The 18,132-nt window shown below is 38.4% G+C and overlaps 1 protein-coding gene across 2 annotated transcripts in view; it reads left to right on the forward strand.

The window, feature by feature from the left end:
- Positions 1 to 17,932, forward strand: part of CMPK1 (cytidine/uridine monophosphate kinase 1) — a 38,853-nt gene extending 20,921 nt beyond the window's left edge. The window contains exons 2-7 of one of the 2 annotated variants that reach the window (XR_015254680.1): positions 5,620 to 5,766; positions 11,373 to 11,525; positions 13,023 to 13,099; positions 13,344 to 13,440; positions 14,178 to 14,294; positions 17,331 to 17,932. Coding sequence is in view for 1 of the 2 variants with exons in the window: in XM_086716912.1 (XP_086573038.1) it covers positions 5,620 to 5,766; positions 11,373 to 11,525; positions 13,023 to 13,099; positions 13,344 to 13,440; positions 14,178 to 14,219 (516 nt within the window). In the remaining variant the exon portion in view is untranslated. Of the gene's footprint in view, positions 1 to 5,619; positions 5,767 to 11,372; positions 11,526 to 13,022; positions 13,100 to 13,343; positions 13,441 to 14,177; positions 15,277 to 17,330 lie in introns of those variants that run through there. The other variant, XM_086716912.1, reaches the window with a different exon arrangement.
- Positions 17,933 to 18,132: the final 200 nt, after the last annotated feature.

An 18,132-nucleotide genomic window follows, 5' to 3' on the forward strand; every position in this document is an offset into this window, starting at 1 on the left:
TTCAGCCAGGTCGCGATCTCACGGTCCGTGAGTTTGAGCCCCGCGTCGGGCTCTGGGCTGATGGCTCAGAGCCTGGAGCCTGTTTCCGATTCTGTGTCTCCCTCTCTCTCTGCTCCTCCCCCGTTCATGCTCTGTCTCTCTCTGTCCCAAAAATAAATAAAACGTTGAAAAAAAAAAATTTAAAAAAATCTGTCTGCTAAAGCTTTTTGTTTAAGAAAAGATTTAGCTCAGTTTATAATTTCTGTAGTTTATAGTTAATATGTAGATTTGCAATTAAATAGGCATGGTGAAGTGCAATTCATGCATTTGGAAATACAGCAAGGGCAGACTAAAAATGAGATTGGAAATCTACTAGCAATTTAAATCAACTATTACGCTCAGCGTTTCTTGCACTGAACAGTTGTTTTTTTTCCTTTCTTTTAATGCTAACCTTTCTTTAATGGTGATTATAGGAAAGACCCTTTCTCTAACCCTCTATAGGTAAAACTGGAAGGAACCTTAAACGTTTGACCAGTTTTAAGCATCTGGGCACTGTGCAGCAGTTTTTACATTCCAAGTAAAGTAAGTTCCCCAAGACTGGCAGATTCTGTTCTTGGAAGGTCCTTATCAGACATCTCATTTAGAGTAATTGGAAAAAGTTCTATTGGAAATGCCTTTGAAATAAATGAGAGCCTTACATAAAGTGTTGCTGGGAGGCTGTAGGCTCTAAAGCTATTGTTTGCAGCAGGCACCAGACTAGTGAGTCTGGATGGCTTGGGATAGTCCTTGCAGCATTTCTGGGTGTGCTGCTGAAGGTACATTATTGACAGTACAGAACCAAAATTTAGATTTTAAGGGTCACTAATCTTATACGGAATGCAAAGTAAACGTAGTCTTAAATGCTTTAAAGATGCATCCACTATTTAAAGGATACCCAGTAATTTTAACTCACACAGTTGCATTAAAAATATATTTGTAGCAGAGCACCTGGGTGGCTCAGTCCGTTGAGCGTCCGACTTCGACTCAGGTCATGATCTCACAGTGCTGACCGCTTGCTTGGAGCCTGGAGCCTGCTTCAGATTCTGTGTCTCCTTCTCTCTGCCCCTCCCCTGCTCACGCTTTGTCTCACTCTGTTTCTCAAAAATAAATATTAAAAAAAATTAAAAATATTTAAAAAAATTAAAAAGATATATATATGTATATGTATATATACGCATATGTATATGTATATATATACATATATGTATATATCTGTATATGTATATTTGTAGCTAATGTATCTGCTATGTTCCCTCTCTTGTGAGGCTCAGTCACAGTCTGTGGTACTTTCTAATTGCCACACTAACAGGAGGAGGTGTCTGGCATCTGGATCTCTTCTTGCTTCCAAGGACTTGCCATTTATGCATCATTTTTACCTTGAACTCTTTTTTTTGTTGTGGTTTTGTTTTTTATTGTTTTTATCGTTGTCTTTGTTCACATAACACCACATTACCTAAATTTAGAAAGAAGGAAAGATGATTGCTAAGAAGGGAGAGAAGTCCATCAAGTTGATTGGAGATTTGATAGCATAAATTGTCAACCTTCACCTAGTTATAATTACACAGAGTGCCATTCTGTCCTTATTGAGAACATGGTGCTTTTTTCCCTCTCCTTCCAAGTCTTAGTATATGGTTTATAAAAATTTATTGAGTTTTCAGTTTCTTAAAGGAGAAAATGAAAGTAAAAAATTTAGACCGTTACTCTAAATGAATTGAGTTTATATATTTGTCACTAGAAGACTATTTTTAGTTGAATAGTAGCTTGTAATTGTATTTATTGTAGTTTATAGTATTTATAACCTGCTGTGGTTTTGAATGTTGTTCTTAAGACTGCAGTTAGTGACCCACTAGGTTTTAATTGCTAGGAAATTCAGAGAATGTGAAAGAGTTTTGGTTAAGCCTGAGAAAAAGCCATTCTTGCTTTCCTCAGAATTGGCATCAGTGACTACTTAATGACAACAGAATGCTTTAAAAACATGCTCTTTAAAGTCTAGCTGTTATTAAAATACCATAATAGCTAGTGTGTAAGTGATAGTTGCTTTTTGTTGTAGAAACTCTGTGGTAAGAGGAAAGCTTCAGCAAAATCCTTAAGAAAAATATAGTATAAAAAAGTGGTAAATAGAGGATTTTTAAAGATGGAATGTGAATGAACAGTAGGAAGACACATGTATAGATTTGACATCGTTCTAATTTAAATTCCTTGTTTCCTTAGACTTTGCAGATAAGGTTGTTTTCTCTGTTTTTGACCAACTGTGTGTGATTTTTTTTTAAAAATATCATTTGTATACTTCAGTTTACAACTAGTTTCTCTTTTAAAAAAGTGATATGCCAAAACCTACTTTAATGCAATATAGAGCTTACAAATTTGAGTGCTCCAGTGTCAGGAAATAAACACTGTATATACTAATTTCTAAATTGCTAGCTGGGCTTCTAAATGTATGTTGTTCATGCAGCAGAGGCAATCTCTACAGAGCGATCTGTGTGGTTTGTGTTTCACTAAGCATTTGCCATTGTTTAGTACTGTTTGTCTCTGCATTTATTCAATATTACCATATGCTATAATCTCTAGACCAGATGAGAACATCCAGCAAGCATAGACTTCCAAGCAGAAAACAAAGTAAACTGTAGGAAATGGGACTGCTATAAAATTTTATGGACACTAGTTGCAAACTGCTTTTTGAAAATTGTAATAGTGAGTGGGAAAGTGGGTCACGCCTCATTTTTTTTATAAGGCCTTTTCTACAACACCCATTTTCAGAAGTTTGCTTATGCTTGGTGATCAAAGTAGGCATTTAAAAATGGTGTGTGGAAATAATTTTAAAATAACAGTTTAAATAATTAAACATTTTGTATTTCCATTTTCTGTAAACGATGGGAGGGGTTTTTTTTCTTTAAGCCCTATTATAACAACTAAATACACTTTTGATTATTCTAATGGTAGGGACTGTATGACTAAGAGACATGAGTGACACTGCGGTTTTGTTTATTCTCCTCCAACTTTATGCCCAATTTTAGTCAGCAAATAAACTATTTAGAGTTTGTTTTCCTTTGCTGACTACCTTACTGCTAGCTTAGAACTAGTTCGGCAAGAATAAGTTTAGCCAACAATGTTTGGAAATAGAAAAGGGGTAAAGAATGTAAGGCTTCTGTAATCCAAAAAAAGAAGACTCACCATAACCTGGGTAATTGAGAGAGTTTTTATGAGTGCAATTGAAACATTGTACTTTATTTATTTTTTATTTTTTTAGCGTTTATTTATTATTGAGAGATAGAGACAGAGCATGAGCATGGGAGGGGCAGAGAGAGGAGGAGACACAGAATCTGAAGGAGGCTCCAGGCTCTGAGGTGTTAGCACCGAGCCCGACACGGGGCTCGAACTCACAAACCCAGCGAGATCATGACCTGAGCTGAAGTCAGACCTTAACCGACTGAGCCACCTAGGCGCCCCAAAACATTGTACTTTAAAAGTAGGAGGTGGGATTGTAGGCTTCCTCAAATCTTAATGTTGGAATTAAAGATAAATTTAAGATCTTAAACGTTTATTGCACACTTAAGTATGCATGAGATAAAGTCTCATTTAGGGAGTCTTAAGAATTTGGGGAGAGATGATTTTTGTAACCAAAAATTGAATATAGTTCTGAATGCCCTGATATTTGAGAGTAAAAATGTTGTAAAAATAGATTTTAGGGGTACCTGGGTGGCCCAGTAAGCGTCTGACTCTTGATTTCTGCTCAGGTTATGATCTCATGGGTTTGTGGGATGGAGCTCCGTGTTGGGCTCTGCGCTGACTGTGGAGCCTGCTTGGGATTCTCTCTCTCCTCCTCTCCCTGCCCCTCCTTCCACTCACATGGTCTCTCTCTCTCTCAAAATAAATAAATAAAAACTAAAAAAAAAAAAAGATTCTATAGTTCTTTTGACTTAATAAAAGGGAATGTATATGTTCATGTAGAGGAAGAAGCTTTTCATTATTCAGAATGGTCTCTTAGATCAGCATTGTTTTCTCATTCCAGTCATGGGGAAACGGCAGAGCAATACTGTACCTTTTTTGTTGTTGTTTTTTGGTTTTTTTGTTTATTTATTTTGAGAGATAGAGCAGAGGAGGGGCAGAGAGAGAATCCCAGGCAGTCTCCGTGCTGTTAGGGCAGAGCCTGAAGCCTGATGCGGGGCTTGAACTCATGAACTGCGAGGTCATGACCTGACCTGAGCCGAAACCAAGAGTCGGACACTTAACTGACTGAACCGCCCAGGCGCCCACAATACTGTAGCATTTTATATGACTTAATTCAACTACTACCTTGTACCCTGCACCCAGTGCATCATTTGTAAGTCCTACATAATAATGATCGTCACAGTCATAATTATACTACTGACTTTTCGTTGGCTATTCATAGCTATTACCTCAGTTAAGCCTCTTGATTGGTCTTTCTATAAAAACCATCAATGGGGCGCCTGGGTGGCGCAGTCGGTTAAGCGTCCGACTTCAGCCAGGTCACGATCTCGCGGTCCGTGAGTTCGAGCCCCGCGTCAGGCTCTGGGCTGATGGCTCAGAGCCTGGAGCCTGTTTCCGATTCTGTGTCTCCCTCTCTCTCTGCCCCTCCCCCGTTCATGCTCTGTCTCTCTCTGTCCCAAAAATAAATAAACGTTGAAAAAAAAAATTAAAAAAAAAAACAAACATCAAAATGAGTACATATGCATGTGTGGGTGTTTGTGTACACACATATAAAATGGTGTATATATAATAGAAAAAATGCTTCTAGCTTATTTAAGATAAGTATCTTCATAATAGCAATGAAGTAATTGGTGACTTTTATCCCCTGCTATGTGCAGGCTTTTTGGTAGGCAATGTATATACATTATCTTATTTAGCCATAACTTATAAAATAGCTATGTGTATTCCCAATTTACAGATGAGACCTCTAGTTGCAACTAGAGGAGGAAGAGGCAGTGGACTTTGAAGAAAGGTAAGGAAGGTACTGGTCTAGGTAGAGAGACAGTGATACAGTGATAGGTAGAGAAGGCTCTATTTGATTAATGTGACCACTCTCGAAGCTAATTTTGTGTAGGAGGTAGGACTTCTGCTATTTACTGAGAAAGGGAACAGACCAGAAGAATGGGGTTAGTGTAAATGCTGATGAGTTCAGTTTAGGTGTGTTGAGTTTAAGGAACGGAAGTAGAGACTTTGTAGAAGGTGGATACAGCCAACACTGGTAGGATTTTTTATTTTTATTTTTTTTTTGCCTTGAATTGTATAGGTTTTTGTTATGCATTTTTGAACATTATTAATGACATTTAAACTTTGTGTTTTGTGAGGGATTATAATGAAATGTTAATGCCTTGAATAGTTACACAAATTCCTGGATGATTTTGTGGTGTGTGAACATTGTAGCCACCGTGCCCTACCAGGTTAAGAGTATTTTTTAAGCAAATTTGATTGTATGAAATCTCTTTAAATTTTTAACAATTATTTGTTTAATGTACAAGCAAAGCTTATTTATTGTAGAAAAATTAGAACATAGAAATTAACATGAAGGAAAAAAATTGATAGTCCTATCATTGGGTTGAATATATTCTAATTTTTTTCCCTTTGTGTTGTTCCTTTCAGAAATATGGCTACACACACCTTTCTGCAGGAGAACTCCTTCGTGATGAAAGGAAGAACCCAGATTCACAGTATGGTGAACTCATTGAAAAGTACATTAAAGATGGAAAGATTGTGCCAGTTGAGATAACCATCAGTTTGTTAAAGAGGGTAAGGAGTGAATGCCAACCAGTTCAAACCAGCAAGGAAATGAGAAAGTAAATCTACCTTTCCTTTGAGTAATGAAAAAAAAATGAGAGTACTAAGTTTCTTGCTTGTGGTAGGTGGTCACGGTGTTTGAGAATGGCAGAACTAGAAATTCTACTTTTCACCTGGGAAGAAATTGGACAGTAGCAAGCATTCTCTGCCTAGAACTAGGATCAGCTACAGCTGAACTTAACATCCGTATGTGTGTACTTGATCCTTCCCCAATGTGCAGAAATTGTCTCACTTCCATTTCTGTCTTCTTCCTTTTTTCCTTCCCCTCCTCTTCTTCCTTCCCCACGTCCTTTCCCTTTTCTGTTTTCTTGTAAGCCTTCTTTCTTCCTTCCTTCATTCTCCCCCTTCCTTTTTTTCCTGCTTCCCATGACCCTCTCATTGTTGCCCGTCTCTCAATTTCGATGTTTCCTTTTCTGGTCAATGTGTCACCATCTTCGGTGTGAAATGCCAAGATTAATAGCTATGGAATTATAATATGTCCCATCTTAAAAACAGAGATCTTGGATTTACATGGTAACTCTCCACTATAGATTTCTAAGACTATTTATTAACAGGTTTTTTCATATATAAGAAATAGTGAAGGAGAAATGCAAGAGTGAGAACAGTAAGAAATAGTTGAAGCCCAATGGAAAAGAGATATCTGAGCACCAGGACAGAACCACAGAACCTTGAGGATGAGGAGTAGTGGCTCATTTACACACATTCTTACCTTTTGTTTCAGAGATGGGAGTAACCTGCTTCCACTCCAGAGTGTATCCTCCCCTATTCTCTGGATTTAATGCCTTTTTCTCCACTTTATCACTAAGCACTGTGAAAAAGTGGTCTGCATTTTTCACCTTTTTTTTTTTTTTTTTTATATATGAAATTTATTGTCAAATTGGTTTCCATACAACACCCAGTGCTCATCCCAAAAGGTGCCCTCCTCAATACCCATCACCCACCGTCTCCTCCCTCCCACCCCCCATCAACCCTTAGTTTGTTCTCAGTTCTCAACAGTCTCTTATGCTTTGGCTCTCTCCCACTCTAACCTCTTTTTTTTTTTTTTTTTCCCTTCCCCTCCCCCATGGGTTCCTGTTAATTTTCTCAGGATCCACATAAGAGTGAAACCATATGGTATCTGTCTTTCTCTGTATGGCTTATTTCACTTAGCATCACACTCTCCAGTTCATCCACGTTGCTACAAAAGGCCATATTTCATTTTTTCTCATTGCCACGTAGTATTCCATTGTGTATATAAACCACAATTTCTTTATCCATTCATCAGTTGATGGACATTTAGGCTCTTTCCATAATTTGGCTATTGTTGAGAGTGCTGCTATGAACATTGGGGTACAAGTGCCCCTATGCATCAGTACTCCTGTGTCCCTTGGATAAATTCCTAGCAGTGCTATTGCTGGGTCATAGGGTAGGTCTATTTTTAATTTTCTGAGGAACCTCCACACTGCTTTCCAGAGCGGCTGCACCAATTTGCATTCCCACCAACAGTGCAAGAGGGTTCCCGTTTCTCCACATCCTCTCCAGCATCTATAGTCTCCTGATTTGTTCATTTTGGCCACTCTGACTGGCGTGAGGTGATACCTGAGTGTGGTTTTGATTTGTATTTCCCTGATAAGGAGCGACGCTGAACATCTTTTCATGTGCCTGTTGGCCATCCGGATGTCTTCTTTAGAGAAGTGTCTATTCATGTTTTCTGCCCATTTCTTCACTGGGTTATTTGCTTTTCGGGTGTGGAGTTTGGTGAGCTCTTTATAGATTTTGGATACTAGCCCTTTGTCCGATATGTCATTTGCAAATATCTTTTCCCATTCCGTTGGTTGCCTTTTAGTTTTGTTGGTTGTTTCCTTTGCTGTGCAGAAGCTTTTTATCTTCATAAGGTCCCAGGAATTCACTTTTGCTTTTAATTCCCTTGCCTTTGGGGATGTGTCGAGTAAGAGATTGCTACGGCTGAGGTCAGAGAGGTCTTTTCCTGCTTTCTCCTCTAAGGTTTTGATGGTTTCCTGTCTCACATTCAGGTCCTTTATCCATTTTGAGTTTATTTTTGTGAATGGTGTGAGAAAGTGGTCTAGTTTCAACCTTCTGCATGTTGCTGTCCAGTTCTCCCAGCACCATTTGTTAAAGAGACTGTCTTTTTTCCATTGGATGTTCTTTCCTGCTTTGTCAAAGATGAGTTGGCCATACGTTTGTGGGTCTAGTTCTGGGGTTTCTATTCTATTCCATTGGTCTATGTGTCTGTTTTTGTGCCATGCATTTTTCACTTTTTTACTTCCTACTCTTCAACCCTTTGGAGTCAGGTACTGTTTCCATCTTCATTGAAACGATTCTTGCTGTTGTTACCAATGTTCTTCCTTATCAAATCTAGGGGATATTTGTCGTCGTTTTTCTCATAGCAGTTAACTCTATTCATATCTTCTCAAACCTTCTTTGTTCTCTGTGATACCATTTTTTTTATTCTTTCCTACTTCAGTGGCTGTTGTTTCTTATGTTTCCTTTGATAGCTCATCTTCTGCAAGTTTCTAAACCATGATGCTTCTCAGGGTTTTATCCTTGGTTCTCCTCTCCTTTTATATATTTCGTGATGGATGGTTTTAGCCATGCCCAAGGCTTTCACTGTGCTAATAAATGCTAAAACCTACAGCGCTGGCACACATCTTTTTTTTCTGAACTCCAGACCTATATTTCTGACTACTAGACATCCATCTGAATATTTGACAAGTATCTCAGCGTTATCAGCATAACCTCTAGAATGTGATCACCTTTTATTTCTTGTCCTGGTCAATGGTTCTGCCATCTGTGCAGCTGCCCAAGCCAGAAACCTGGGGCCATCCTGTATTTTCCACCTCTTCTTCACTTTCCCAAATCCATTCAGTGAGCAGATCTTCCAGTGACTTTCCTTTTTTTAAGTTTATTTATTTATTTTGAGAGAGCAAGAGAGAGTGCAAGTGGTGAAGGAGCTGAGATAGGGAGATACAGAATCCCAAACAGGCTCCATGCTGCACCGTCAGCGCAGGGCCTGATGCGGGGCTTGAACTCATGAACCGTAATCATGACTTGAGCCGAAACCAAGAGTCAGATGCTTAACTGACTGAGCCATCCAGGCACCCCGATTATCTTCCTCTTAACCCTCTTTGACTTAGTCTGTTTTCTCTATTACTACTGTCACCTTAGTTCAGATCCTCTTTTTCTTACCTGGACCATTATTGGAGCCTCCTCATGAGTCTTTTGCCTTTAATCCATGCTTGTCCCCTTCGAGCTCGTCCTTCATGGTACAGTCAAGGTGATTTTTTTCCAGAAGGTGATGTAAGCATATTCTTCTGCTTAAAATTCCTTAGTGGTCCTCTGTTGCTTCCAGGATAAAAACCAGTTCCTTAGTGTGACATAATAAGTTCTTCATTAATCTTGCCCCTACCTACTTTCTAGTCCTATCTCCCACTACTCTCTACATGTGTCCTAATATTCAACTGTCTCAGCTTACTTCAGATTCATCAAAGCTGTTATGCTTTCTCATTTCTGAGCCTTTATCTATCCAGTTTACACTCTTTGGAGTACCTTGATCCCTGTCTGCTTGCCACTGCATTATTTAGGACTCCATGGCCACCTCCCTGGTAAAGCTCTCTCTAGCAGTTTCCCAGGTAGTTTGTGCTTAATTTCTTTGTTTTATCATAGCATCCTTTCATACCTCATCATAGGACTTAGCACATTTACTTACACATATTTGTTACCTGCTGAACTATGAGCCCCCAGGAGCCATGACTTTGCTCTTCATGTTCCCTGGTTATAGGCCTTGAGTAAATGTATGTGATGGTGGAATATTGATGCACCTCTTCAGGTATCTTCCGCTACCATAATTGGGGTAGAAATGCTATAGCAGGGGCCCAAAAACATTCTGTGATAGTTTTGTATTATTGGAGAATATTGGAAAAGCTAGATGATGGGACAAAGCCAACCCTCAGACAAAGAAAGGAATTAGGGGGCCTGACAGCCCTTGCTCTTTTTGAAGAACTAGGAAACAGTTTGAGCACTGAGGAGACTAGATGTTGGTGTCTGGAATAGAGGCTGCTCTGGAGTTGGTCAAAGTCATGTGTCAGTGTGTACCCAATGGGGGCTGGCAGTGGTGAGGATTTGGAGACTAGAGATCTGCATCTCCTGTCACATATTGTCACATTGTGCCCAAATTCACACTGGCACAGGATGGCGAAACGTGCTGCTCTTGCTATCTTTCTTGAGTCTGTTCTTTCCTCTGCTACCTGTGTTTTGGGTAGCTCAATTAGCTTTAGTTGAAAAAACTATTAACTTTATACTAATAATTAATGCTGGCAGTCTCTTTATATTTGTCCAAGGATTTTTTGCAATTGGACTTGAATTATTGCAGAGAGTCTTAATACCTGAAGAAGTAGCATTCTTCTTAGCACAGCAAAAATGACTTGGGAGAGGGGAGAGGAAGGAATAGGGTCTCTGGTGGCTAAGCAAAGATACTGGTTAATGCCTATTTTCTTTTTGCTGTTTATAACTTTGTGAATCTATATGTGAAAGTAATATATGCTTACTGTAGAAAATTCAGAAACTGCACAAAAAAGAAACTGTGTGTATGTCTATTAATATGTATAAATGGGGAAGGGGTATATACCATAACTCCACCAACTTGAGGTGACTGTGTTACTACACTGGATCATCTTTTTTTTTTCTTTTTTTTTTTTAAATTTTAATTTATAACCTAAAAAAATTAAAGAAAAATTTTTTTAACACTTCATTTATTTTTGAGAGAGAGAGAGACAGCGTGAGTGGGGGAAGGTCAGAGAGAGAGGGAGGCACAGAATGCAAAGCACACTCCAGGCTCTGAGCTGTCAGCACAGAGCCCGACGTGGGGCTCGAACCCACAAGCTGTGAGATCATGACCTGAGCTGAAGTCGGATGCTTAACTGACGGAGCCACCCAGGCGCCACCCCCCCTTCCAAAATTTTTTTAATGTTTATTTATTTTTGAGAGAAAGAATGCAAGTGGGGAAGGGGCAGAGAGTGAGGGAGACACAGAATCCGAGCTGTCAGCACAGAGCCCAATGCAGGGCTCAAACTCATGAACTGCCAGATTATGACTGGAGCCAAAGTCGGACGCTTCACCGACTGAGCCACCCAGGGGCCCTGCCTGATCATCTCCTTTAAGTCTTGTTGTTGTTTTTTTTCCTCATGCACCCTCCACTCTACTCATGATTTGAAGAATAATAATAACAAAGCAAACACTCATATATCCCCCCCCTTCCTTAAGAAGTTGTATTTTGCTGGGGCGCCTGGGTGGCGCAGTCGGTTAAGCGTCCGACTTCAGCCGGGTCACGATCTCGCGGTCCGTGAGTTCGAGCCCCGCGTCAGGCTCTGGGCTGATGGCTCAGAGCCTGGAGCCTGCTTCCGATTCTGTGTCTCCCTCTCTCTCTGCCCCTCCCCCATTCATGCTCTGTCTCTCTGTGTCCCAAAAATAAATAAATGTTGAAAAAAAAAAAATTAAAAAAAAAAAAAAGAAGTTGTATTTTGTTAATGTTATATTGAACCTAAATCTTCCTTTTCTTTTAGGAAATGGATCAGACAATGGCTGCCAATGCTCAGAAGAATAAATTCTTGATTGATGGGTTTCCAAGAAATCAAGACAACCTTCAAGGTTGGAATAAGACCATGGATGGGAAGGCAGAAGTGTCTTTTGTTCTGTTTTTTGACTGTAATAATGAGGTAATGAAGACCTTCATCTGCCCACATGGGGTTTAACCAACTGATGGTCAACTATTAGAGAAAAACAAAGTGATTTTTTACTTATATTTTATGTCAGCAGCAGTATTGCTTTGAACTGGTAAATTGGTTGGATGGAACAGCACCGTATTGCTGTTGGACTATTAGAAACTATTTGGCATCAGCAACCTTGTGGACCTAAAATTTGCTTTATTTTCAAAATAGCAGTACTGTGTTTGTTTTAAGAATTGACTTGTACAATAATGTTAGGTAATGAAACTGCAGTGTTACCTTGTAGGTATGCACTCTTATCAGAGAGTATCTTGCCTTAGGACGTTAGGGCAACATTTTTCGGAAGTTGGGAAAACTTACTATTTTTATTTATTTATTTATTTTTTTAATTTTTTTTTTTCCAACGTTTTTATTTATTTTTGGGACAGAGAGAGACAGAGCATGAACGGGGGAGGGGCAGAGAGAGAAGGAGACACAGAATCGGAAACAGGCTCCAGGCTCCGAGCCATCAGCCCAGAGCCTGATGTGGGGCTCGAACTCACGGACCGTGAGATCGTGACCTGGCTGAAGTCGGACGCCCAACCGACTGCGCCACCCAGGCGCCCCAAAACTTACTATTTTTAAAGAAACATACAAGATAGCTTGATTTGCCTTCTAAGACTGAAATGATCTTGCAAAAAGCAGGAAAGCGTTCTTTTTCTTTCTGGCACTTCTAATAACATACCCAGACATACCTTTGAATAACCAAATTTCTCAGAGTCATTTAATTAAAAGGCCTGACTGTTTGACAGCTGCAGTAGAACTTCATTAAATTAATGCCAACAGCCTGGAAGAATAAGAATCTAAAGAACTGCCTTGAAGGAAGTTGGCTATTCTTGGGCTGAATTGCAAATGTGCCTCTGGTGGAGAGGCTTGCTGCAGCCTTTGAGTTGTTTTAAAATGTAACTCTCTTTTTCCAACCCCCAAAAATATGTTTTCACTTATTCTTCAAAGTTGACTTTAGAATGTTACCACAGCTTTATAACTAAGGAATGTTTATTCACGATTAACAAGGGATACTTTATTCAAATGCAAATATGTTGACTCTTAAATATTTGGATATTTATGGAATTATCAAAAAGTAAGCAAAATGGAACAAAGTTTGAGGCATGTAATTCATACCTAATAAGTTAATAATATATCCTGGATGGAAGCATACACATACAGATCTTCTTTTTATTGCGGTTTAAAAAAAAGTACACAGGAAAAACTGAGTCATGAATGAATTCTTATTATGCTCTGTGCTTATTTAACCTAGTTTATATAAATTGAACCACATGTTTAAATTTAAAAGGACTTTGCATGTTGATTAATGAATTAGACAAATTTGTTTTAATGTAGGGTTATTTTGTGATCTCTTCAAACTTTGTTCTCATTCAGGTTAAAAGAATGGCAAATGTGAAATTCACATCTTTTTTTTTTTTTTGTACTATTTATTTCTCTTTCTAGATCTGTATTGAACGGTGTCTTGAGAGGGGAAAGAGTAGTGGTAGAAGTGATGACAACAGAGAGAGCTTGGAAAAGAGGTACTTTGCAGACTTTACACATCACCACCTTGGGCTCATTTTGGAACTTGAGTCACAGATTAAATACCTGCCTCATTTTGGTCCAGAAAAAGAAACTGGCATGCTTAAATATGTAAAGTGTGTGGTCTAAGGAGATGGTAAGGGAGTCGGTTGGGTTGGGTCTGGGTTGTGCTCTGAGCTGTTCCATAACGTGGGGGAGAGCGGGTGGATACTTAGAACCTTGCAATATGTGCTGCTTTTGCAGAATTCAGACCTATCTTCAGTCAACAAAGCCAATTATTGACTTATATGAAGAAATGGGGAAAGTCAAGAAAATAGATGCCTCTAAGTCTGTTGATGAAGTGAGTATCCCTAGCTTGCCTTAAAAGAAAAGTCCAGTAAAAATGTGATTTGGGGGACAAGGGGTAGGTAGGCAGGAGAAAAAGAAGAAGACAGATTAGTTTGTTTGCTTTTCAAGACCTGGGAGACTTAGTGAAAAATGAGATTTTTTTTTTCTCCTTTTTTGAATAGAGTCTAAAATAGATTTTACAACTTCAGACTTGTTCTTCATAAGAAGTGGGTGGTTTATTAATTCCAAACCTCTTTTCTCAAGCACTGGAAAATTGGCATTTTGAGAACTGTGATTTGGACCACATTCATCTTTTAAAATCTCTAAGTGAATGGCGAGTCTTCTAGAGCAAGGGCCCCAGGCAGCTTCCATCTCTTCGTCACAGAGCACAGAGCCCCAGGGGCGCAGGGCTTCCGCGCCCAGCCCTTCCCTCCCACTCTGTAAAAATCCTGATCTCTAAACTGCTGTGCAAGCCCTCAGTGCCCAGCAGCTCTTTTCTAGTGTCTCTCTATCTTTATTTTTTATTTTTTAAATGTTTTTTTATTTTTGAGAGAGAGAGAGAGACAGACAGACAAAGCACGAGCTGGGGAGAGGTCCAAAGGAAAATAGATGAAACCAAGGAATTAATGTATTTTTTTAAATGATACATCTTGAAAATTAATAAAAAAAATGGACTTCTAAACAGGAACTTAGCCATATAGTATTTTAATAATACTTCCTTTTTAAATTACTGCTCTTTGTCCTTTACAGGTTTTTGATGAAGTTGTGAAGATTTTTGACAAAGAAGGCTAACTCTAAACCTGAAAGCATCCTTGAAATCATGCTTGAATATTGCTTTGATAGCTGCTATTACAACCCCTTTTTAAGGCAATTTTAATCTTTCATAATTACATCTCAATGAATGGCTGGAAAGTATGTAGTAAGACAAATTAAATTTTTTATCTTCAATTTTTCTGGTTACAGGAGTAGACAGTGAATTCGGGTCTAACTTCATCTTAGCTATGGTGCTCACAAAACAAAGAAGGATATCAGCTAGTTCTTTGTTTTTCCTCAAAAAGCATATCCCTTTTATAGTTTGTGCCTTCTGTGAGCAAAACTCTGTAGTCTGTGTGTATATCCCTTTAGTAATTACAACATGTTAAGATAAGGGATTCCCCACTTCTTTGTTTTCTTGTAGGTTTTACATTTCCAACCTGTTAAGCGAATTTGTGGACCAAATTCCAAAGGAACTTTTTGTGTAGTCAGTTCTTGCAAAATGTGTTTGGTAAACAAACTCATAAAATGAATTCCTAGAAGTGTTTTAGTATTTATCAAATAAGTGACCATTTCCTACAGAAAGATAAGAAAACTTAAGGCTTTGTTTTATTACAACTTATACAAAGTTGTATGACAAGGCATCTTCTTTGCTTCCAGGGATTGGGATGGGGTCGCTGGGGGTTCAGAGCCTGGGAGAATTGTCAGCTTTATTCTGACATAAATCTGAGGGTAAGGGGCAGGATCACATCAAATGACATGTGTTCCTGTGCTCCATTATATAGTGTTATTATTATTAATGATTAAACGGATCTTAACAAAATTCCTAGCAGGGGAACCTTGAAATGCATGTACTGGGTTTATGGTAAAATGATTTGGTTAGCATTTTAATAACCTTTCATTCAGAGTTTTTTGTTTTTTGTTTTTATTTGTTTTCTAGATTAAATGTAGGGTTGGTATGAAGTAAAAAAAATCTAATGGTTAAATTTCCCATTTGTGTTTATTTTCTTGAATACTTTTTTTTTCAGTTATTTAAGGACATTTAAAAATCATTGCACTTTGGTCAGAAAAATAATAAATATATCTTATAAATGTTTGATTTCCTTCCTGGCTACTTTTATTTAGTAAATTCTTTTTTGGCATCATGTTGAAGCATTGAAAGGTACAGAATTTTAAAAAGGCCATTTTAAAAAGGCTATTGAGTCCAAAGGAATTTTCCCTTAAATCCATTCTTCCTTTAAAAAATCTCTGAGAAATTTGTGTTCCCCTTTCTTATCTTTTTCTGCCATTACTAATGAAGAGTTATTTCCAAGGTTCTTAATGTGAGATTTATTAAAATGTTTCTCATTTTTAGCCCTTATACTGTTTGGTATACAGGGTTAAATAGGGTAAGGAATTTTGTTTTTGTTTAATTAGATTTTATATTTAAAGTCATTGGGAATAGGAGCGCCTGGCTGACTCAGTGGTGTAAAGTATGTGATTTTTGATCTCATGGTTTGAGTTCAAGCCCCACATTGGGCGTAGAGTTTACTTAAAAAAGAAAAAGAAGAATTAGAAGTATAAAGTCATTGGGAATAGTGAGGACAACTTGTGGATGTTCTTACAGTATAATAGGTTCATTTATTTCTGTGTGTTATGAAATTCACTTATTAATGATATATTTTTCAACATACTTGCCATTAGGAAACAAAATATAAGGGATGGATCATATTAGCCACCAAAATTTGTATTGAGATTATCTTGGTTTCCTGGAAGAGACTATAACAAATTCTTGTCTGGTGATTTAGTTCAGCAGATAACAGAGGGATTTTGCTGGTGGTTTAATCAAAAAGCTGCAGTATGAAGCAAGAGTAAAGACTATAAGGTTTTGAGAGCATTCCTGCTCAAATAAGTGAAGAAATTCATCAGATGGGGGAATCTAAATGTTTATACTGATTTTGGGAAGCAAACGTGAGGTTTTTAAGAAGACTGCTGAGACGAGGCACTTTGCTTCCTTTCATCACACAGCCTTTTGTGGCATTTGAGAACACAAATCAAGAAACATCGTAATTACGAAATTATGAGCCTTTGCTAGTTTGCTTTTGAGTAGAAAAACATGTTGGCAATATTGTGTTTAGGATTTGACTGAGATACATCGGACTTCATTAGTTTAGTCATTCCGTTTGTTAAAGTCACCAAGGAGGTTTTCACTGTTTTGAAAGACCTTAGTGGAAGCTTTGCTTTTTTTTTGCTTTTCTTTCTTTCTTTTTTTTTTAAATTAACTGACATTTCCTGATGTTGGATGTATATGAAATTACTTGGTAAATAATTCTAATAAATTTTGTGCTATGGCGTTTGCTGTTTCAGATTTCCATTCTCTCAAGCATATTGAAGACTGAGAAATATCCTGTATTTAACATGTGGGTTTACAGCAAAAGCAGAGTTCAGGATCCAGGAGAATTTTCTGCTCTGTATTATGTTTGCACATCTTGAATTAAATAGAAAGCATGACTTTATCCCATTCCTTCAAGAAGTAATCTGGATCGAGGCACAAGTATAGCCTATTTCATTACCTACCTACAGCAGCAATTGCTTGTCTCTTTGAGGGGGAAATTGGCATCAGGCTATGTCTCAAGATGCCTTGGGGGGCTTGTGTCTTTGTCATGTAATTAAGTAGTTGCCTGACACTCTGGAGATAATAGTGACTGAAAGTATTGGCCCGAGTAGGTCAGCTTTTTTTTTCCCCTGGAGGTTTGGTCCTTCTTCAAACTCATAATAATTGCACAAGCTGTAGGTGCTACAAACACATACTCTGCCTTCCAAGAGTTTTCTATCTGAAACTAACACCCTGATGTGGGTAGACCTTCACATGTCTTTTGATGGGTAATGATCATTATTATATAGCTTATTTCACTTCTCCCTAGCCTGCCCGCATGTTTCAACTAAATTAAGCACTCCTTAATCCTAAGCATTTTTCTTTTAATGAAGAAAGTAAGCTCATTTGTTGTGTACCAAGGAAAAAGGTAAAAATGGTCCTAATCACCTATCCCTTTATTTCCTCACCCCTGACCCCAGTTTAAGTATTCTGTTGGATCCAGGTTTGCTTTCCGTTGAATAGGTGTGGTTATTGTGACTGTGGTGTTAATTCTGGGCCTCATTTGTGCTCCGCAGGTCACCAGCTTTCCTGTCCTTGGGACAGCTAAAGGACGAAGTTGAATTTCTGGCTATCACGCTGTATACCCTTTGTCAGCCCTGCCACCTCCAGGCCATCACCAGGGCTCAGATTTTTGTGAGATCCCTGCTGTCCCTGCTCATCAGAGCAGAACCTGGTTTTCTGGAGTCCATCTTCTTCAAAAAGGCTCTTTCATGATTTTGTCCTCCTAAGACCTAGCCATAAGAGAAGAGGGCTTAATTATTTTGGCCTATTCAGGGAGAGATGACGGTAATAAATCAACATTTCTCTAAGTGAGGTTCTTTCAGCCACAGAAAGTTGTTTTTTATTTATGATACATTTTGAAGTAACGCACAAAGTGTTACCTTCTTAACACTGGCCTTCAATGCCCTAACCAACCAAAGGAAAAGCATCTGTAGAGGTGGGTTACCTCATCCCAGCCCTGATGTAGATAATCCAGACAAACTTTGAAAATTGTCTTCTACACTGTAGAATCGAGCAGTTGAGCAGTTAAGCAGCATTTTGCATAAATAGCAGATGCATTCTCATTTGGTTGAGTAACCACATCTAAAAAGAGAAAATAAAATTCAAAAAACATGTATGTGAGCTTTGGGAATATTTGTATTCTACCCTTTAGAAGGCTTCCTAGAAGAAGTATATTCTTGGTAACTGCTTCTCTGAAATTAAGGGGGAAAACTGATACAGTGGACTCGAGATGGACTTCCAAGAAACCCCCTGAATTGGCTGAGATTCCTTGCCAGTTTGTAAATGCTTGCGGCCCTCTGAGGACTTGGGGTAGAA

Source organism: Puma concolor, chromosome C1 (assembly GCF_028749965.1).
Source record: "Puma concolor isolate L17-30 chromosome C1, mPumCon1.1.hap2, whole genome shotgun sequence".
NCBI classification, from domain to species: domain Eukaryota; kingdom Metazoa; phylum Chordata; class Mammalia; order Carnivora; family Felidae; genus Puma; species Puma concolor.